General features: G+C 42.0%; 1 protein-coding gene across 1 annotated transcript in view; it reads left to right on the forward strand.

The window, feature by feature from the left end:
• The window catches only part of LOC109298093 (guanine nucleotide-binding protein subunit alpha-14), a 206,065-nt gene extending 188,453 nt beyond the window's left edge, over nt 1–17,612 (forward strand). The window contains exons 4-8 of the mRNA XM_019518227.1: nt 7,845–7,999; nt 9,770–9,898; nt 11,783–11,912; nt 13,118–13,271; nt 16,697–17,612. Coding sequence (XP_019373772.1) covers nt 7,845–7,999; nt 9,770–9,898; nt 11,783–11,912; nt 13,118–13,271; nt 16,697–16,887 — 759 coding nt within the window. The 3' untranslated portion in view covers nt 16,888–17,612. The remainder of the gene's footprint in view (nt 1–7,844; nt 8,000–9,769; nt 9,899–11,782; nt 11,913–13,117; nt 13,272–16,696) is intronic.
• The last annotated feature ends 4,919 nt before the right edge of the window (nt 17,613–22,531 follow it).

A 22,531-nucleotide genomic window follows, 5' to 3' on the forward strand; every position in this document is an offset into this window, starting at 1 on the left:
CACTCCTGCTGCCCACCCGCCCCTTCTCACTGCTGCTGCTGCTCCTCCCTGCCCACTGGCTGCTCCAGCACCATGTGCCAGAGTGGGCCCTGCACTCCTGCCACCTGGTCCTGGGTCACGCCGGCCAGGACTCCAGGCTCACACTGCCCAGCCCCCCACCTGCCCCTTTTCACTGCTACTGCTCCTCCCTGTCCGCTCCAGCACCATGTGCCGGAGTGGACCCCGGGCTTCTGCCACCCCTCCCTGGGCTCCCGCCGGCTGCCACTCACCACTTCCCTCAATGCTGCCACTGCTTCTCCCCACCCCTGCACTGAGCGCTAAGTGAAACTAGGTAGGTATTTTAAATTAGTGCTATAATGAAACTGCGGTAAGTGAAACTGTGTTAAGCAAGGGTTGCCTGTACAGAAATGATAAGCTGTGTTCACATTCATCATTTGGATGCCTGTATGTTTGTTTTAACCATAATTACAATTTTATCATTTAATAACATATGACTTGCAGTAGACAGTACAGTGCTTGTTTGATTATTTCTCTCATGACAATACTATTTACAGATCTGAGGAGTAATGCCCCATGCTCCCCTCTGGGAGTCTGTGCAGCAGCAGGGAGCCAACCTCTCCCCCTTCAATAGCTCCAAGCCAAGCTGCCTCCGGCTCCTTTCTGCTCCCTGGTCCCGGGCCTCAAGCCCTATGTATTGCCCAGGCTTCAGTCTCTCTCCTGCTTGCCTCCCCACTGCCCGCCAGACTTACCTGCAGGAGCTGCTCTCCCAGCTGCCTGGCTGCCATGTGCACGTGTACACGCACACATGCACATGGTGCTCCTGCCTGATTGCCCACCTCCTGCTCCCCCCAGGCCCTTTCAGGCTGGAACTCTGCCTGCCTGCAAGGGGAAACCCACCGTTTCCCACATTCTTGTCCTTTAAAGGAGAAAATCCAGGATTTTTCTCCTTAAAATGAGAACATCTGGGTTTTACCACATTTTTCCATGGTGAACGGAAAACCGGGATCCTTGTTGATCGGCCAAGGAGGTCACATTGTGTATGTGAGCTGAACCCCAGTCCCCCCAAAATGGTTACATTTCAAAGCGGTAAGCCTTTAGCTGGAAAGAGTCTTAACAGAGATGAACATTTATCACACTTGAAGAGAATAAAATTGTCTGAGTCAGACAGCAGAAGTTGGGTAGTGTAAGCTGAGAAGCAGGCTTGCAGGACTTCTCTAACACAGGACTGGCCAACTGGCGTTAACGTGCAGCCCAAGGGGCCACCACTGCTGCCGCTGCTCCTACTGCTCTGGAAGCATGGGGCTCTGGGTTTCCCCGCTTCCTTCTGGCTTCTGCTTCCTGTCCTACTCCTGGGAGCAGGGCAGTGGGGTGGGAGGAGGTGCTAGGGAAGGATCTGTGTTGTCCACACTGCATACACCCAGGTGGAGAGGAGCTGGGCTGCATGCCCAGGCTGAGTGGCAGCTTCCAGGTGAGGCCATACAGTGGACAGCCTGGGGGCTTATGGCCCCCCCACCATGCGGAAGTTGAACAGCCCTGCTCTAACAGGAGAAGTTGCTCGAGACAAATCTGTGGTCAGAGATAAAAGCCACATCTTAGTGGGAAATGCAGGGTATGATCATAACATAGTTAATTCTTCCTGTCTGTTTCAACATATAGTTGCATGTCTTTTTTGACTTGTTTTGTAGATCTTTTTGCTACTTCTTTTTCCATATTGATTGTCAGTATGATTTCAGAGCAGTTGACAACTACAGGCATGTTACTCCTGTAGTAAAAATAATGGGGGCCTCTAGTATTTTTTGCAATCCAGTAAGGGTATGATCCGTAAGCTTGCAACAGTTTTTCAGATGGAGCTGCTACGGCCTGGATCAAGGCAGGCAGAATTACTGTTTACTGAACTAGTAAGTTAGCCCAGGGCCAAATTATAGTTTGTGCTCAGTGGACAAGCAGCAGAACAGTTGAAAGAGGCATCCCAGGAGTATAACCCCACCCTGGTTTGTGATGCTTAGCTAAAGAGACCTTGTTTCAAAGATTTACTTTGTGCCTTCTGAAAGTGGAAAGGAAGTTGTGAGAGTCATCTGGTTCTTGTAAGATGGAGAAATGGAGTAAAGACGCATGTTGTTCCTCAAGCTGATCATTGTAAGTAAACAGTGTGTTCCAGGAGCCATGATGAGAAGAGTCTCTGGAGGTTGCACAGGGATAGTACAAAAACTGCTTTAGCTCAGTTTCAAGACATTTATGGTTATCTTGAGCAAGGCAGAGAACACTCACCCAGATTATTTTCAGATAACCAGTTTTGCTCCTGGTTTAGCAGAAAGCATATATATACAAGTCACCTTGAGGTGTGAGCTTTTGATTAGTGCCATTTGTTGTGCACATTGTTTTGAGAAATATTTATGTATTTATTATATCCTTGGATTGTCAGTCTGACTTCTTGCCTTAGTGATATAGTATGCATCGGTCCTATCTGATCAACATGCTTGTGGTAACATCATTTACCCCTTGAGTTTGTGTAGAAGGGCTGTCTTAGTCTGAAGTCAGGCAGAAAGCACGGGATTGTGGCATTTTAAATACTAACTAGCTCAGAGAAGCATGAGGTTTCATAGGAAACACCTACCTACTTCATGTAGTGCTATGAACGCACTTGCAGAGAGCAGAGGCACCAAGTAAAAAGGAATGAAGTAATTTAAATATAAAGGATAGGGAAGGGGGAGGAAAGGTTGAGAGGAGGCACTCCTGAGAGAAATGAGGGTGGATTGAAGAGATCCAAAGGGATAAACAAAGCAGTTAATTTATTGAGAGACACAAGGGTTATTAAAGCTAGTCCAGGTAATGGGATAAGAATCCAGAGTCTCTATTGAGCCTCTTAACCCAGTCCAAGCTGTGAATGACTTCTTGTTCCATATTTTAATGCTCAAGTTGATTTATTTAAAGTTTTGTTGGTTAAGAACAGCCACTCTGATGTCAGTGATGAAATGTCCAGGGAGGCTGAAGTGTTTTGTCATAGGCTTTTGTGATTTATATATATTATATATATTTTATATGCATGTTTATACATTACATTAAAGGCATAATCATTAGGGGCCTGCAAAGGGGGCCCTATTCAATTCAGATTTGGCCTGCATCAGGGACAGTGATTCAATTAATTGATTCAGATCACTGTCCCTGATGTGATTCAGCCGAATCCGAAGATTCAATGCTGATTCGGACAATCAGCGATTTGGACATAGACCCAGCTTTAAGTGGTTTTTTCTATATACCTTGAGGTACCAGTGCAGCATGTGATCGATGCTGGGGTGCATGGAGCGTCCCACAGGAGTGGGGGGGGGACCCTCCATGTGCTCAGCGGCGAACCTGGGACTAGACTGGAAGTACTTTAGGTCCACTTTCAGGTCTGCCAGGGAGCACACTAGCCCCCCCCACACCAGCAATCAGCTGCAGGGAGACCCTGGGTGCCTCCCCCAACCCAGGAGGTATAAGTCGCCAAGCCAGGAGGGCGGGGGACCCCCAAGCACACTCCCCGGCAGACCCGGAAGTGGACTGGAAGTGCTTCTGGTCCACTTCTAGGTCTGCTGCAAAATGCGCTGGGCAGCCCCTTGTGCTTCTGTGGGACGCTCCATGCACCCCAGCATGATAGCATTCATGAGCCCCTGCTACCTGGAGGTATGTAGAAAAAACATTTAAAGCTGTCTCTATGTCTGAATCTCTGAATTTCTCCGAATTGATTCGGAGGGTTCCCATTTGATTTGGAGAGATTTAAGGGTCCTTTGATTTGATTTGGAGATTCAGCCATCAAATCTGGCTGAATCTCCACTGAATTGAATCAGGGACCGAAGCATCGTACAGCTCTAATAATCATTGGGTTCTGTTAGAGACCCCCAACCTGGTGCCTCCATTTTTTTTAAAGGCTTTAGCCCGTCTATGTACCGGTGTCTATTTTTAATCTGGTTGTACTATGCAAGACAGAATTTTTCTTTCCAAGGCTCTTGATAAAACCAATTTGAATTTTTTTGATTACCCATGGAATTGTTTTCCTTACACTTCTGTTTTGGAACAACAAATTATAAATGTTATTCATCTCGTCTCTGTTAAAAGAGGTATTTTAAAATCCCTGTTAAATTCAAGTGTGTGTGTGCGTGCGTGCATGTGCATTTCCTAACTTACATCAGTTGTGCCCTTTAAAATTTACTGTGCCGTGTATCTTCAGATACCAACGCTTGAAAGACAGTGCAAGTTTTACTGAGGAGGAAGAAGATGAAATGCCATGAAAAGTCCGTGCTCAGAGCATTATGTTGCTCAATTCTGCCACCTTGTGGCTTGTTTATCTAATTATAAGCTTAGGGTTTGCCATCTCCATTTGTTGGCATGTAACATGGGTTATCAGCAGGGATCCTGGCTTTCTCTATTTAAAAAAACTCAAATTCTCTGATAAAACCCCCAAATTCTCTGATTTAAAAAGCCAAAATCCTCATTTTCCCATGATATATATTTATCTCATGGGAAACCGCCAGCCTGCAAAGGGAAACCCACTGTTTCCCGGGAGGGGGTGTTCCTTTGAAGGAGAAGAGCCATGTTTTTCTCCTTTGAAGGAGAAGAGCCACATTTTCCCATGGCAAATGGAAAACTCAGATTCCTGGTTATCAGACTAGGTATCTATTACCTGAGAACTAAGCAGACAGAACATGATTGATATTTAAATGTTTTGTGGATATTCCTTAATACTTGATAAACTCCATTTAAGCAAACCACTTAAGCAAAGGGATAAATCCGGTCCTAATTATCAAAACAGGGGAAGTCTCTGGGTCTTAAGCCTGTATGTATGCAATTCGGTGAAAAGGATTTGACTTAAGCTCATGCTGAATACTCTGCTGAATTGGAGCCTAAAAAAAAGCATCTAAAATGAAGTGGTATTGGACATGAAGTCCATTCATCCAACTTCTTAAATGTAGTGTTGTATAGGGGTGGAGAACTGGGTACATTAATAGTTATTGAAAATAATGCAAGAAACTACCTTGCACCATTGAAGCAGCCTAGAGGGTCAGCAATCAGCTGCAGGGAGATATATGTGACCAGAAGGAAGAGAATGAGATGCACACCTTCAGGCTCCAGGAGACAGATACTGTCCTATGATCAAATCTTGCTCCCAATGAGACACTCTTTCTATTGGGGACATCTACATGCAACACTTTACTGTGCGGTAGACTAATTTATTCTGCAGTAAAGCATCACAGTCTACACATGCAAGTAAATACAGGTACTAGATTAACTGCACAGTAGTTACTGTGCAGTACTGCACTTGTAGATGCTGACTGGGAGCAAATTTGCTCCTGGTCAGCCTAGGCAGCAGAGAGCCACAGGGGATAGGGAGCTCTCTGTCCCTGGTCCTGGCACTGGTTAGTTTCTGGCTTCCCCCGGGACCTGGGAGCCAATCAGTGCTGGAACTTGGGAATCCTGCCCTCCCCTGTCCTGGCAACCAGCCAGACCTGGACACAGGCACAGGCGAACTGGGCAGCCACCTGGGGCCTAGACAGAAAGGAGACCTGAAAATGGTGATTTTTTCCCATTGTCTGATTATTATTAGGATTATCTCTGGTGAAGGGGGGCCGGATACTAAAAGTTTGCCCAGGGCCACCGGGAGTCTAGGTATAGTACTGGTCCCAGCTCTGCACTGCATGGAGCTGCGAACTCCAGCCCCCACTTGCTCTCTGGAGTTCCCAAATCCACAGTGCACAGAGCTGCTCCAGGGGCAGGCAGGGGCTCACAACCCAAGCAGGGAAGCTGCTGGCAAGCCCTGTGCACCGCCATTCAGAAGGGAGCTGGCTGGGAACTGTCCTGCAAGTGGGGCAGCTGTCAACCATCCCCCTGCTGAGTGGGGTGGGGCATGGGACTTGCTGGCAGTTGCCCCACTTGTGGAATAGTTCCCTGCTGAGCTGGGGGGCCTGCCTAGCCAGAGGCTCACTGGCAGCTGCCCCACATGCAGGACAGCTCCCAGAGAACCTCCTGCTAGTAAGGAAGCCCCGCCTGGCAGGGGGCTTGCTGGCATCTGTGTGTCCCGATGGGCACAGGGCCAGGAGAGACCTGCCAGATGCAGCAGCAGCTGTCTCCTAGGCCTGTGCACTTCAGACTCATCCCAATGTCCGTGGGGTCAGGAAAAAGCTGCCGCTGTAGCCAGCAGAGCTTTCCTGGCCCCATGCACATGGAGACCGGCCCCCTTGCCAGCACCTGGCTGCTGCAGGGGGGCAGAGCAGGGCAGGAGCAGCCCTGTACTGGGCTGCTCCCATTGGGAGCAAATCTGCTCCTAACAGGGTACACATGTAGAAGTGCTCTCAGGGAAGGTTTACTGCACAGTAAGCCTACTACGAATTAATAGCCTATGTAGATCTGCCCTATGGGTCTCTACCCATTTTATGTTATGACTATTAGGCATACATGTTGAAGGTCCTGGTGAGCTCTCATGCACCAGGATCACCATGATCCAGAAGGATTGACATTTGCCTATTATTTCTACTGCTATTAAATGCAAAGTACAGTAAGACAACTTCAAGAGACCTGAAGAGGGGTCTTACTTTGGCAACATTTAAAGGATTAATTTTCTCAAAGTTCACAGTTCCATATGTGAAACAGATTTGATTTTTCAGGTAATGTTGAGTTTGCCTCAAAATGTGCATAAAATAGATTCAGATAAAGCAACTAGTATACACCTGGGTAGAAATATAGGATTTCAAAGATTGGACCCATTCCTTTTTAGTCAAAGAAGAGAACTGGTTGTTCAAGGAATATGGAATTAATGGAATGGTCCTTTGGTTTTACTATGTTTCTGTGGGAGGCATTTAAGTAATATGTTAGAGGAGGACCCATTACATTTGTAGAAGAGCAGTTGATCTTGGAGGGGGGAAAAATAAATCTCTTATTTTCTAAGAACGAAAAGGTTAGGCTAATTAACTTGACTATTATGTCAAAATGAGACCAAGTAACAACTTGGAAGCAAAACTAGCTATTTCTTATAGAAAATATGTCTTTTATCTAATTTTGACAGTTATACCTGGAATTATAGTAGAAGAAAATTAAAATGTGCATTTATAAGCAATCCATTTTTTTAATTCTGTAAAGATCATGTTCATTACAGACCAATAGGCCAGATTTTCAACTAGTGGAAAGTGACATCATTCTATTTAAATTCCTGAAGGCATTTTCTCCCTTTGAGCAGCAAAAAGCATGTGTGTCTTGTAACCTCATTTGTTTGCTTTAGTCACCAGTCTGCTTGCACTAGCTATCAGAAATTTCAACAAAAGAATAAATGGTTTAAGTGCATAGAACTGTTCTTTCCAGAGATGACCTCAGCTTTGTTTCAGGGAAACATGCAATTTCCATTCAGTGTCTCTAAGAAATTTCAGAACACTGTGGCCATGATTCAGCAAAATTTCAGAACATACTTAGACTCAGGAAGTATTGTTTGTACCAAAACAAAACAAGCGCAGTAATCACTGGTATGCTTGAAAATTAAAATTCATTAAAACTGTTCCCCCCTTGTACACATCTTCCCAAAAACAAGTCTATAACATACTGAATTGCAGATGTTGACCAAATTAGGATCATTTCCTTGTTTGTTTAGTGCTGTCAGTGTAATCAGTGCTGATGTATTACTAAAGGCTGTTTTGTTTATCAGGTCCTGTAACCCTTTTTATTGCTCATCTGCCTCTCTGTTCCTGTTAACACATACCCCAGAAACTTGAAACGACTTCTGTTAACACACCCCTGAAATGATACAGTATACTCCTGTCTTGGCAGCCAACAAACCTATCACTCTACAATGAATTTTAATCAGATTTTATGTTTTTTGGAATTAGGAAAATGCTCAGACAATCAGAGAGGTGGAGGTAGATAAAGTAACAATGTTGGAAAGAAAGCAAGTGGAAGCAATCAAGAAGCTCTGGGAAGACCCAGGAATCCAAGAGTGCTATGACAGACGGAGAGAATACCAGCTCTCTGATTCTGCTAAATAGTAAGTACCTTGTCTTAGCACACCATCAGTGCAAGGTTCTCTCAGAGCACGGTGGCCTCATTCTGATCTTGTATTTACCCCTGCACATCTCTTGGCATGGAAATCTTACTTAACCTCCACATTCTGAGATTAAGTTAAATAAATCTTTGAAGGAGGTTTTTTCTTTTCTTTTTATTTAAGCTTTTAAATTTCTCTCTCTCTGTCTGCACACTGAAATCATTAGCTGGCTATCTCCCCACCCCCCAGTGCTGAGGTCAATATAGCTGGCATGTAGCTAACTTGGTCTTTGGGGAGAGCTTGAAAACAGCTGCACCAGTCTTCATGGACAAGAATCAGCTTCTAAATTGCATAAAAGTAGTTGTAAAATATGTAAATCTTGGTGTACAAATTAGTCACCTCTGAAAGTTCTCTAACTAATTTTGAAACCCATTTTCTTTTGTCCAGGAAGGCACAAATTAGTTCTGAGGTCACAGACCTAATCTGACACTGCTCCTCAGGGGGGAGATATAACATCTTCACTTTCACAGTTTGTGCTAAACAGGTGTTCTAGCAGGTGAACTGGTTTATTTTTTGTAAGCAGGAAGTTCTGTATATTCTGGTGACCTTTTTTAGTTAAGACTTCTTTCAGTGGGATGGTGGGGGGAGGGTAAATTTAGTACGTTGCATATATTAGATATGAGGCATTGTTTCTGTAAGGGATGTTTTCTGCTTCAAGCAAGAATAGTTGGAAAATGTCTTGCTTTCTGTATTTCACACCAGGATTCTGGCTGGTCTGGTGTTTCCGTCTAGCGGTGAGAAGAGAGAATGCAGGCATCACTAATCCTTTCCATCGCTGTTCTCTTGTGATTTCCTCCTGTAATGTTTATCTAAGCAAAAGAATGTGGTTCTAGGACATATATAGTGTGACATGAAAATTTAAATTGGATCTTTAGCATAAACACATTAAGAAAGGAAAGAGAAAATATTTACTTTTTTCCTTTATCTATTAATATAAATTTGATTTTGTCCTAATTAATGGAAAACAGCCAGTAGGTCACCGTAACATCAGAAAAATCAGAACATTTCTATCTACCATGTCATGGAAAATGCATCATATTTGCAGATGCAGCCTTTTTAAACATGTTTGTGTAAATCAAAAATACAGAGAATGAGGAAGCAGAGAGGGGGTGGTGCTACGTGTTCAAGCTTGGTATGTACTCACATACTGTAAGAATATGTTACCTAAATAGGCAGAATTATATTTTTTTCTTTTGTCTCCAGAAAAGCTTGTTGGTGACAAATGTGTCATGTATAATGAAGGCGTTGCATAAACAAAAACAAACTTAACTGTTATTCTTTATTGTTGTATTTTGAGTGCCTGTTAATTGTCTGAAAAATGAGATTAGTGATCACATTCAACTGAAGCAATATGTTGCGGCAGTCCCATTGCATTAAGTTCACTTAGATATGAGGAAATGGATCATGAGAGACAGGCTAAAACATTCATGGAAATTTCAGTTTTAAAACCTCGTGAGAAAGCTGGTAACATAAGAAATACTGGTAATGATGAATATATTTGTACATACTAAGCTTCTTTTTGCCAATATTTAGAACCTGTACCAATTTCTTCTTCGGTATACGTTCTATGATTTGTTTTTCAAGAGACATTTAACGTAAATTGTTAGGGTTATTCCTCAGATTATTGGAGTTAAACATGCAATCTGATTAAGCAGAAGTTCAGGTGTGGCTGTATACTTACTCTGATTGTTGCATGTGCATCTAACTTTGCAGTTACCTTACCGACATTGATCGTATCGCTATGCCATCATTTGTGCCAACTCAGCAAGATGTCCTTCGTGTCAGAGTGCCAACCACTGGAATTATTGAGTACCCTTTTGATTTAGAAAACATCATTTTTAGGTAACATTGCCTGCACTGTATTCTCTCATAGCTTCCTGCTGAGATTCCTGATATAAGAGATTATTGACCTTTGGATTCAGAACAGGATTAGTTTAAGTTTCTGGCACTTCAATAATTGAATTTAGTTTCCAGATATAACTTTGCAGAGGATAATTGATTTTTTTTTGGAAGCCACTTTCTAATTTTTCTAGAGAAAACTTTTAGAAACCATTCCCTTTTGAGACAGTTGATTTTTTTTCTAAATTGCCTCATTATATCCTAACACAGGGTTCGGTAACCTATAGCCCATTGGCTAGATCCAGCTTGTAAAGCTCTGATTCAGGGAGGGAAGGCAATGATTTAAAGGAGCCACAGAAAATAAATGACTTAAAGTCTTGGCAACACTGTGGGCATTGCGTAGTGGGGTTTAAAAACCCCCCAGCCAAATATAGTATTAGCATATACACAAAACATAATACCTTTATCTAAATAATAAAAATATTCTTTGTGCTAGAGCTCACAAAGCAATATAGTAGGCAAAAAAGCATTCCTTCACACCTGCTGGGTGAAGAAACATTAAAAGGATGGGGACTGATTAAATTAAAGCTCAGAAAACAAGATACCAATGACAGAAGTATACAAGGTAATAAAATTGTGTATAATAGATGATCATTCAGGCACTTCTGTTTGTCTTCTCATTCAGGAGAGAGTATAGGAGCAAGACAAAATTCAGTGGAATCAAAAGGTAATAGCTTAAAACTAGTAAAAGCATACATATATACAGTGAATAATTAAACTGGATCTCATTGCCACAGTATACAATTGAGACCAAAGTTTATTAGGTTTCAAAGATATTTTGTAAAATGGGATCATCCATAGTTAGACAGAAAAATAAATTGTAAGGCTTTAGGAATTAGTGCACTTTTCTGTGAGCTAACCTAGTGCTAGCCAATGTTAGAAATACAACACGCGACTAGATGGGATTGCTGATATAAAACTAAGTGACAGTTCTTAAAGTACATATGTAGAATTCACTCCAACATCGATATGTGCCTTTCTACTAATTGTTGGCACTGGATTTACGATCCAGTCCTGATGACTCTTCATTTTTGAGTACCATTGATTGGTTTCCCTGTGGTTGTCATATTGTCCACATTTTCTCCTGTCAGCATATCCCTTTGTTTCTCAAACATATCACATGCATACATCTTAATTTTGTCATTTGGGCATCCCTGGCCTCCTAATTAGGTCAGTCCACCAAAACCGGAGCTATGCAGCTGGTCACTGTGACCTGATGCCAATAACATAGGTTCCTTATTTTTGTTATGGAACACTGTTGGCATGTCTTCAGTTTCCCAGGATGTAAGTGCCTGTCTGCTATGTTCGCACACAGCAGGCGCGTGTACGTGAGACACTAACTGCACAGTAGCGGGCCGGGCAAAAAGCATGCTAATATGCTAGTGTGTAGTAGTATTAGGCTACTGTACAGTGTTATTAAGCTACTGTGCAGTAAGTGTCACTAAAAACCCATGTGCTGGTGCTACTGCACAGTAGTGTGAGTTACTACCTATTAATTTAGTACTTGGTTAACCTGTACTAAACCCAACATGGAAAGAATATACATTGTGCTGTTGCTTTGATGTGGAAGAAACCTGCACAATCCTATATTCTGACAGACCTTTGGAACTTGGGCCTATCAGGGTGGCTATGCTGGACTATAGTGCAATTTGTAGTCCTTCCATAGGTAAATTAATTTAATGCATCTTTCACAGAACGAAGTAATTTGTGAATAGCTCATTTGCACTCTGAGAGGCTCCCCCTTAAAGGGTTCCCTGTGTACATAACGTATAGACATATTTAATAATGGCATTGAAACAAGCCTTGTGCTGGTTTTCTGTTTAACAGGATGGTAGATGTCGGTGGCCAGAGGTCTGAAAGGAGAAAGTGGATTCACTGCTTTGAAAGTGTTACTTCCATCATTTTCTTAGTTGCATTAAGTGAATATGACCAGGTCTTGGCTGAATGCGATAATGAGGTAAGGAATGAGGGTAACTAGCAGAAGGACCAAAAAAAAAAAAAATCTTTTTTCATTAAAATGTTTATAAATACACACCCTATGATTAGTTTACCCCAAGGAACAGGTAGTACAGGACTGTTAGTTGAAAGGTTAATTTAAGCAATAATGGCAGCCCAAAAGAAAAATAAGTTAGGTCTCTGCATGCTGCCTGCAGCTATCAACTGCAAACTCCTTAAAACCCAAGCTCTTTGAGGGCTTGCTGAGCACCCTCTAACTTCTACAGGAATGCATATGAGGACCATCATTGGAATGAGACAGTATTTTCCCATATGCATACTCCATAACCTGCCTTCTACCTGCATTCCTGGGGTCTATGATTGAGAGGAAACTGAGGCGCAATAGGCATACACACTTTTAAGTCCTTAGCATGTAGAATGACGGGATATAACTGCACCATTGGGTTCAGAAACCAAAAGTTCCTGAACTTGGGCACATGAGGGTACATGCACCCACAGGGGGAAGTGCCTGTAGATAACAGACCACAAAGAATTACAGTAACTGAAAGGTAGATGACTTCTCTTTTTCCTTCCATCAGTTTTAGATTTCTGCTTTTTAACATTATTGAATACCCCTTTTGATCTTGTGTAATGAAAGAAGGTAGGGAGAAGAGTAACTTCTATTTAATGCACTTCCATCATATACTCCCTATTCACCATCTTCTCTCAGCTTTTGTATATTTTTTCTACGCTTGTAGGAGTAAAAACCATTGCCTTTTGACTTCACTATACTACCCCCAGGGTTTCCCATCTCATCCCTGATGCATTCTGACATGTTTTGCTTTCTGGACCACCAGAAAATATTAAACAATCCTCTGTAGAACTGTCCACAATCAAGCGCTTGAATGTTCAAGTGACTTCTTCTAATATGTACTACCTTGAATTTTATTCTGCATGTCGTTATGCTGCCCATTGCACTTATTTTCCAGCAGGCCTTATTCAAAGTCCACTGAGCACATAAGCATAAAATATTGAGAAAAGCAATTTATGTTTTTTGCTATAATTTTGCTGAATGGAAACAACCTGGAAAGATCATTTGAAAACACTGATTTTAAGAGGAGAACTCCATTGGAGGTTGATGGTTGAGGTGTGAACGTTTCGACTCTGAAACAGAATCATTTCAAAAGTACTACCACATATATGCTAATATCCAAATTCTGCTTGTAGAATCGAATGGAAGAAAGCAAGGCCTTATTTAAAACTATCATCACATATCCCTGGTTTCTGAACTCTTCAGTCATTTTGTTCTTAAACAAAAAGGATCTTTTAGAAGAGAAAATCATGTACTCCCACCTAATCAGCTATTTCCCAGAATACACAGGTAAGCATTTATTCCACACTATATTCACTCATGATAAAGTTATCACTGACATCAGCAATTAACAAGCTGATTTGGAACTAAGGGTGGAATTCTGTTTTCCAGTTATCTACCTGGCCATTTTTGGCCCTTATTTTATGCAGGGGTTACACTCTGCACAGAGACTGAGAATGCATAGTAGGGTTGCACACTGGTCCGGCATGTACGTGGCTACATATGGGTGTATTTGAGCTTACTTCCTGAAAAGATGATGGGGGGGCGGGGGAGAGGGGGTAGGATTCTCTGTTTTAACCACAGAGCCTGTGTAATTAAGCTACTTCCCTTGTAAGCAGGAGATGTGGGTTCTAGGCCAGAGCACTTGCACAGGAATTTTGATATCTGGGTTTGAGGCCTCTCTCATAGATTATAAGGCTCGAAGGGACCTTGGAAGATCATCAGGTTCCTGTCTTGTGTAGACATGCCTGGTGTGTGTTACTAGAGTCCACTGCAGTATAAAAGCAGTTTGTGGTGCCTGATAGGAGTCCATGAAGCTGCAGCAGTCTTCCTGCACACTAAGTTGTAAGATTGACACCTGGGCCTTGCAGCCAGTGCTGGAATGAAAGTACTAGAACACAAGAGACCCACTTTCATTTAGTCTGATCTGTGATCACAATACGCTTTATGTTCCTACTTTTTGACCTGTATAGGCTTAGCTGTGGCATATCAGAACTATATATAGTGCTAGTCTAGCAACAAATATTATACCTTTTGAATGCTAAGGGGAAAAGTGTGTATTGTTTAGAGAGAAGAGGATTGTAGGAGAAATGGGGAGAGAGGATTTTATATATCCTAAAAGTACACACCATATTTCTATTTGGAAGGAGGTATCAAGTGAGGTTCCCTAGAGTTCTGTCTTGGGTCCAGTATTGTCTAATATCTTCATTAATGATTTAGATGATAGGATTGAGTGCATACTTAGGAAATTTGTGGGTGATGCAGAGCTGGGTGGAACTGCATGTAGTCTGGAGAGTAGGGCTAGGATCCAGAATGACTTGGATGGACTTGAGAAATAGTTCATAATCAATCAGATGAGAATCAGCAAGGACAAATGCAAGTCCTGCATATGGGATGGAATAATAGCATGCACAAATACAGACTGGGGACTAAATGGCTAGGCTGCAGTACTACAGAGAAGGACCTGGGGGTTACAGTAGACTATAAGCTGAGTATGAGCTAACAGTGTGCTCCTGGGGGAAAAAAAAAGCCAACAGCAGACTGGGTTGTATTAATAAGAACATCACTTGTAAATTGAAGAAAGTGATTCTTCTACTCTGTTCAGACCTGGTGAGGCCTTGCCTGCAATACTATGTCCAGTTCGGGGCCCCACACTTCAAGATGAATGTGGACAGTTTGGACAGTCTGGAGCAGCAGGGCTGGGAGATGAGACTTATGAGGAAAAGCTGAAAGAACTAGTCTATTTAGTCTATTATTTAATCTAGAGAAGACTGAGGCAGATGATTATAGAGGCTGGAGATGGGCTTTTTCTCTATGGCTGTAGGGGACAGGACTTGCAGCAATGGCCTCAAGCTATAGCAGCAGAAATGTATGTTGGAGATTAGGGGGAAATGTTCTGACTATAAGGGTGGCCAAGTATTGCAATAGGCTACCTAGAGAAATTGTGGATTTCCATCTTTTCTGGCCTAGAGCAGGTCAGACAGATATTTGGGCTGGATGGTTTAGTCAGGGATTATTCTGCCTTAAGCAGGGAGCTGAACTAAATGACTTTGCAAGGACCCTTCCAGCTCTACTTCCCTATGATCCGGCAAACCTATATTTTCTTGCTAAACATATTATATTTACATTTTTGCTCCTTTTTTTTTTTTTGCTTTCTCTTAATTTCTAGACATTCATAATAATTAAATAAAAGGGAAATTCTAAGAACACACCACCAGCTTAATGTATGCTAACTTAATGTATAAATAAGTCAACCCACAACATTTGTAATCCCAAAAAGTATTCCCCACCTGAACTGATGAGTTAAGGATGGGCTTAGGCCAGCAGTTTTGTTATATCTCTGTGGGTGCATCTACATGTGCACACCACTAATTGTGCAGTAGACTAATGTGTATTAAAGCATCACAGTCTATATGTGTGTGTGTCAATTACCACGCAGTAGATTAATGTAAAAACACCATTTGCTAGTACCGACAGATACCGGTACTAGTTAATGGTACTTCACATTAATGCACCTGAATGCATATGTAGGTGCTGACCCAGGAGCAAATTGTTCCCAGTCATCCCAGGCAGTAGGGGCCCACAATTGCTGCTTGGCTTAGGGGAGAGGCAGGAGCTGGCCTCAGCTTTGGGGGCAGCTCCAAGTGACATGGAGCTCAGGGCATAGCCCCATGCTCTGGGTACCTGGGGGAGAGGGGGGAAGCAAGCTGGCTCCAGTTCCAAGCCATTTGGATCTGCCCCTGGAGCTGGGGTCAGCTCCTGTCCCACTCCCCAGAGCTTGGGACTAGTTCTGGTCTTCCGGCCACTTGCAGCTGCCTCCAGAGTCAGCTCCTGCTGTAACTACCAGGGCTCAGGGTACCCAGAGCTGGGTCCAGCTCACCTCCCCAACTCCACAGAGCCCAGGCCTGACCCCCCGTGTCCTCTGCCAGCCACAGGCTGATGTCTGTGCCTCTTGCCAGCCCAAGACTGGCCCCCAGGCAGCTGTGGCTGGAGCCTGGGGCTCCCTCTGGCTGCTGCAGGGGGGCAGAGCAGGGCAGTAGCAGACCTGGATTAGGCTGCTCCTGTTGGGCTCAATTTGCTCCCGCACTGGGTGCGCAGGTAGACATGCACCTGGGCACAGGTTATGAGCCTGAATTTTCTGCGCAGAAAATTCACATACATTAATTGTGTGTAGACACAATCTGTTGTATCAAAACTAATATACTGACAATAATAACATATTAAATGCTAAATCTAAAGTTAGAAAATAATGCTGTAGTTAGTAACAGCTAGTAATGACCTTCTTGACCAAATAAAATCTAATGATGCTGTCTTCAGAAAGATATAAATGACACAAAATAGGTGAAGCCAAGCAGTGTGTCAGACCATTTAATTATGCAGTAAGTTTTCAAGTATTATTAGAATCTTGTACAATGGCAGCTTTAAAAATATATGTATCCCATATACCCAAAGCTAGCTTGTAGAAGCAATTTTGATAGAGCACTCTAGTGTTGAAAGAAAGTTGTCCCACAAATAATTAGAAAGTTGCAAAGGTAATGTTATTTCTAGGTGTTGTAACAAGTTCAGTCCCAAAGATATAACACTGTCTGTGATACCAGAAGAAAATGCCTTTGTTTTTAACATATCGTAATTGCTTGGTATTTGACTAGTAAGTTTTATGACTACATTGTGTTTTCTGTCCTTTAAAAATATTATACTTTTGTACCTCTAAATAGGACCTAAGCAAGATGTCAAAGCTGCCAGAGACTTCATTTTGAAGCTATATCAGGATCAGAATCCAGACAAAGAGAAAGTAATCTACTCCCATTTTACTTGTGCCACAGACACGGAGAATATACGCTTTGTCTTTGCGGCTGTCAAGGATACTATCCTACAGTTAAACCTGAGGGAGTTCAATCTAGTGTAAAGAAAAAAACACAGCTTAGATCAAGAGAGTAATTTATCCAGATAGTGTAGCTCATTTAAAAAAAAACCCCATTGTTTGCAGACTTTAACAATCGCTACAAAAGACCAAGTAATGCAGGTACATAGATGGCTGTTGTCCTCTGAAATAGTGTACTTACAGAAATGGAGGCTTTTCTGTACATTTGATGACATTGAAATGTTTATGGAAACTAATGGATTAGTAGAACTTTAAGGAAGAAGGTCCAAATTTGATGGATTTTTTTAAAACTATATATTTTAATAATTGTTTTAATTTTTCCTCTTGATTTTGGTTTTGAGATTTTTTTTGGTGAAAAGTATGGTTTTAAGGGTATTTAAGAAAAGATATTTTGTAGAATTATATATAAGTCTATTTCCCATCTACCTGGCATTTTCTTACTTTTTAAAATGCATTTGATAACCATTTACAAACATGGTATAGATTTTAATCAGAGATGCCTTTATAAATTATGATAAAATAATAGTTTTAGGATGCTAGATACTTTAAGATTCTTTTCAAGTTAGACTGAGCTATTAATATTTTCAATGAGTGTAAAGCTATGTGGTAATGTAATACTTCAGCATTTTTATTAGAGGTATTTTTGCTAGGTTGACATGCCAAGCATGTTAAGGCTGTCTTTGAAATGTTACAGAAGATTAATTATTGGTGTCCATGAGGCAATATTGCACCTGAGTCAAAAGTATAATTATGAACACTGGTCAGGCCACAGCTGGAGTACTGTGGCCAGTTCTGTGCACCCCACTTCAGAAGGGATGTGGACAACTTGGAGAGGGTCCAGAGGAGGGCCACTCGCATGATCCGGGGACAACAGGGCAGACCCTACAATGAGAGACTGCGGGACCTGAACCTGTTCAGCTTTCACAAGCGAAGGCTGAGGGGGGACCTGGTGACCGTCTATAAACTAACTAGAGGGGACCAGAAGGGTTTGGGAGAGACCTTGTTTCCCCTAGCGCCCCCTGGCATAACAAGGAATAACGGCCACAAGTTGTTGGAGAGTAGGTTTAGATTAGACATCCGTAAGAACTACTTCACAGTTAGGGCGGCTACGATCTGGACCCAACTTCCAAGGGAAGTGGTGCTGGCTCCTACCCTGGGGGTCTTTAAGAGGAGGCTTGATGCCTACCTAGCTGGGATCATTTGAGCCCAGTTTTTTCTCCTGCCCAGGCAGGGGGCCAGACTTGAAGATCTACAAGGTCCTTTCCGACCCTACTTCTTTGATTCTATGAAGCAAGTTGATGACACCTCTGCTAACATGACAGGGTAACCCCTGAACCCAGTGGATATCCCATGTAATTTACTTATCAGATCATCGTGGCTCACACAGGGAATTATGGCTGCTTTTTCTTGAAGAACTTTTAAGTCCTACTATTATCTATCCCAGGACCCTCTAGCACAGGAAAAATAGGGTGCTACTGAGGAACAGAGAGTGGTATACTCTTTATCAGTACCTAAAGTTTTGCTCAATCTAACACAGGTTTAACAGTTAGGTGCAGGGATGTTCCTTACCCACACATGACTACTTTTCAGAAGAACTTCATATAAGGAGATCATTCCCATCATATTATGCAACCACGACAGAATCACTTAAAGATTGCATCAAATATAGCTGTACCAATGCCTCACACAGTCTTAGGAATGTAGGGACTTCTTCAATGATTGATTTAATCCCCTACAATATAACCCCTCCCACACACCACAGCCACAAAGCACCCTATAACAAAACCCTATGATCTTTAGTACCAAGTAACCCTATATAATGATTCAAAGGAAAAAGAGGGCCCTCCACTAACGGAAGGGAATTAGTGAAGTAAAGTATGCCTTCATGACTAAGAATGGGATTGTGGCTCTGGGGATAGAAACCTGATTCAGAAAGAGCTAATTCAAATAACTAGCATGACTTTACTTTCACACCTAAGCCCATTAGAATTTAGACTGAAGCACATCCTCAAAAAACAAATGCATCTCAAGATGCCTAGGATTTTAAAATCCTTTTGTCCCAATACAATATAGTCCTAACACGCAACCTGCCTTGAGCAATAGGAACCCAGGTCTTATCAAGAAACCACTTTCCTCAATTTTCACCTCTGCCTCTAAATACTGCACATGTTGTCAGTGAAGTCAAAAGACCCTATGCCACTAGACAATGCATGTATGCAAACAACCCCACATCATGATCAGGATGTCTTTAAAATCCCTCATGGATATGCCATAAGCCCCATTGCTCATGTTCTACTCTCCCAAATACACATTTATACTATCATCCTGTCCCTTCCATAACCCTATGAAGCTGTCTTGTAACAACTCAGACTTCTTGTCCCCACTATTTTATTCACAATGGGCAGCTCCTCTCTGCTACTTGTTAGATACCTAATTTTCCAATTGAAAAGGTATTCATTACTGGCTTGCATGCACTAGATTTTGTGTCAATATGGTTCTTTAAGTTAAACAGTGAATAACAGAGGAGAAGAGCTATCTGAATGTTTATAAAAAGCAAACCATCTCTTCCCAATTGTCATTGGCTAAGCTAAGCTTTTCTGAGCTCCTCTTATAAAATTCTTATAGTCACCCTAATCTCCATGTGAGTGCTAAACGACCCAAATTCTAAGCCTTCCATTTTTAAAAAACAACATTTAGATAAGCTATAATGTTGGGTATAAAAGCAATTGATTTTTATGTACACAGTATGCTTAAGTGGGAAGGTTATTAATGAGCTAGGTCAATTATAGGCATGTCAAGAGGCAATTAAAAAAAACAGTGCATAAAACTGTCATGTAATCAATACATGGTAAATGTATATATGTACTTCTATACATAAGCAGAACTGTTTTCTTGTAAAATTTTCCTCTGTTTAATATGACAAATAATTGTTGTTATACCTGAAAAATGTAAAAACAGAAAACTTAAAGTTTTGGTTCAATATGAAAATGTCATTGTGTCTACAAATTTCAGTTCTTTTTGCAGAATAATCCTGTCTGCGTTTTTCTCACCCACACCTCCAACAGTGGAAATGATTTTGGTTTTACTTCTATAAAGTGTTTCTTCCATAAAAGGAACCTTTAAGGTGGATTTCCACTCAACATTGATTAAAGAAGTCAGAAAAAAAACTGCACCACTCACTTTTTAGTCTCTGTACATAATGAGAGCAAGACAGCTTCTTCTCCCAACCAGTTCTTATTAATACAATGTCAGTCTAAGCATAGGTAAGGTCTAAACAAGCTTTTCATTTTCAACAACAGGAGTATTTGGATCTCTCTCTCTCTTCCCCCCACTCTCCACGATGTGTGAACTACAAATCTGATTACACCATCCAGTATTAACAAGACCAATTTCCTGAATATGACTGGCGTCATTCTGGTATAGGATGACCCAAGCCGAGCCTTGATTGAATTTAGAACCCGTTTTTGAGTGCAGGATGACCATATGCTGAATCCTCTAATGTCCACTTACTTACTGAATGCTCTTGCCTCCCCCAAATTGGATCATGACCTCATTTGAACTCCACTTTGAAACCTTGTTTTTGTTCTGGGATGACCTAAATTGAACTTCATTTGGGTTTGATGATATTCTCATCTGATGCCTGCTTAAATGCTACTTCTTGCCCAAGGCATGGTTATGATCTCATATGACCCCCAGGTTGAAGGCTGAACCTTGTTTTGGGTGTAGGATGACCTCAGTTGACCCCTAATAGTGCTCCTTCCCATGGGCCTCATCATGACTGTTTGGCCTCTGATTTAATTCCATTTCCTACTTGGTCATGATCTCTTTTGTCCCCAGTTTGAAGGCTGATCCTCACTCTAGGTTTAGGATGACCTCATGGTGATGGCATTAAATTCCACAGGAGTACCTTGCTCTCGGCACAAAGTCAATGCTCTAAAGTACTTGCTCCCTCCCTTCTGGAATCCACCCTTCCCAGCCAAGAAGTACCCATGTCAAATCCTCTCCGTCACTATTTATGCTCCTCCAGCCCCCTCCTCTCCTGGCTGGGATGCTCCACAAGAGCCCCAAGCTATCTCATACACCAGTAGAGCAGGGAGCAAACGTTGGATGGTCTGAACCGTATGAACTATTTGGCACCCTCCACCCCACCCCCCCGATTATGTGCTACTCAGTGCCCTCATCTAGTCATGAACTCATATGACTCCTAGATTGAAAACCGAGTCTCATCCTGGGTTTCAGATTACCTTATTTAACCCCTTAATGATGAAGGGCTTTCCACCTTGGGTCTGGTCACAACTGCCTTTGACCACCTGCTTCAGATTGAGCCTGGAAAGATCACGGAGCAAGTCTTCAAGGAATCTATTGTGAAATACCTAGAGGAGAACTGGTGGAAGGAAATGCAGCCAAAAGTACTGTAAGCTGGATACATAAATGGTTGGATCATCATGCTCAAAGAAAAGTTAGCAATGACTTGGGAGGGCATATCAAACCAGGCTCCCAGGGGGCTGTAAGGTATCCAGTATTATTCAACATCTTCATTAATGATTTGATCAGTTGGATTAGTACATGTTTAGCAAATATGAGGATGACACCAAGTTGGGTGGAGTTGCAGATGCTCCAGAGTAGGCCTGGTGTTTAGAACGGCATGGATAGGTTGGAGAAATTATGAGATTCAGCAAGGACAAGTGCAAAGTATTGCACTTGGGACAGAATAATTTAAGGCACAAGTACAGACTGGAAAATGCATAGCTATGCTGCAGTCATGCAAAGAAGGACCTCGGGGTTAAAGGAGATTGATCGTAAGTTGAATATGGGCCAATAGTGTGCTCTTGTTGGAAAAAAAAAGCCAAAGCATTTTGGGTTGTATAGACAGGAGTGTTACTTGCAGATGAAAAGGAAGTGATTATTTCATTCTATTCAGCACTGGTGAGGCCTTGTCTGGGAGTACTGTGTCCAGTTTTGGACTCCACAGTTCAAGAAGGATGTGGACAGTTTGGAAAGAATCTAGAGCAGAGCAACACAAATGATCAGGGGCTTGGGAGACCAGATTTATGAGGAAAGGCTGAAAGAACTAGGGTTATTTAGCCTGGAGAAAAGGAGACTAAGGATTTGACTAGTCTTGAAATATCTGAAGAATGATTATAGAGAGAATGGAGATGGACTATTCTCTGTGGTGGTAGGTGCAGGATTAGGTCAATGGCTGCAAGGTGCAGCAGCAGAAGAAATTCAGGTTGAAGATTAGGAAGAGTTTTCTGACTCTGGGGTGGTCAAGCATTGGAACTGACTACCTAGAGAAGATGTGGAATTTCCATCTTTGTAAGTTTCCTAGAGCAGGTCAGACAGATACTTGGCTGGAATGGTTTAGTCAAGGATGATCCTATCTTGAGCAGAGTGTTGTCTTTCCAGCCCTACTTTAGTAGTTTCTAAATTAAGATAATAGAAAAGTGTCAAATCCATTTAAGAAAATGTGAAAATACTAAGAGGACAGTGAATGAAAGTGAAAGCATGAAAATAACTGTCTCCCGTTTGTATATATAGCATCTGGTCCAGGAAGGTATCATTTTTAGACAGGTTAACTCTTAAGATTACATTCAATCTACAGCACCAGAAGTACAAGGCATCAAACAGTTTTGGTAAGTTCCTTGGAAAGCCTTGTATCTACAAAGCT

This window comes from Gavialis gangeticus, unplaced genomic scaffold (assembly GCF_001723915.1).
Source record: "Gavialis gangeticus isolate Ggan-Ray unplaced genomic scaffold, GavGan_comp1, whole genome shotgun sequence".
Classification (NCBI taxonomy): Eukaryota; Metazoa; Chordata; order Crocodylia; family Gavialidae; genus Gavialis; species Gavialis gangeticus.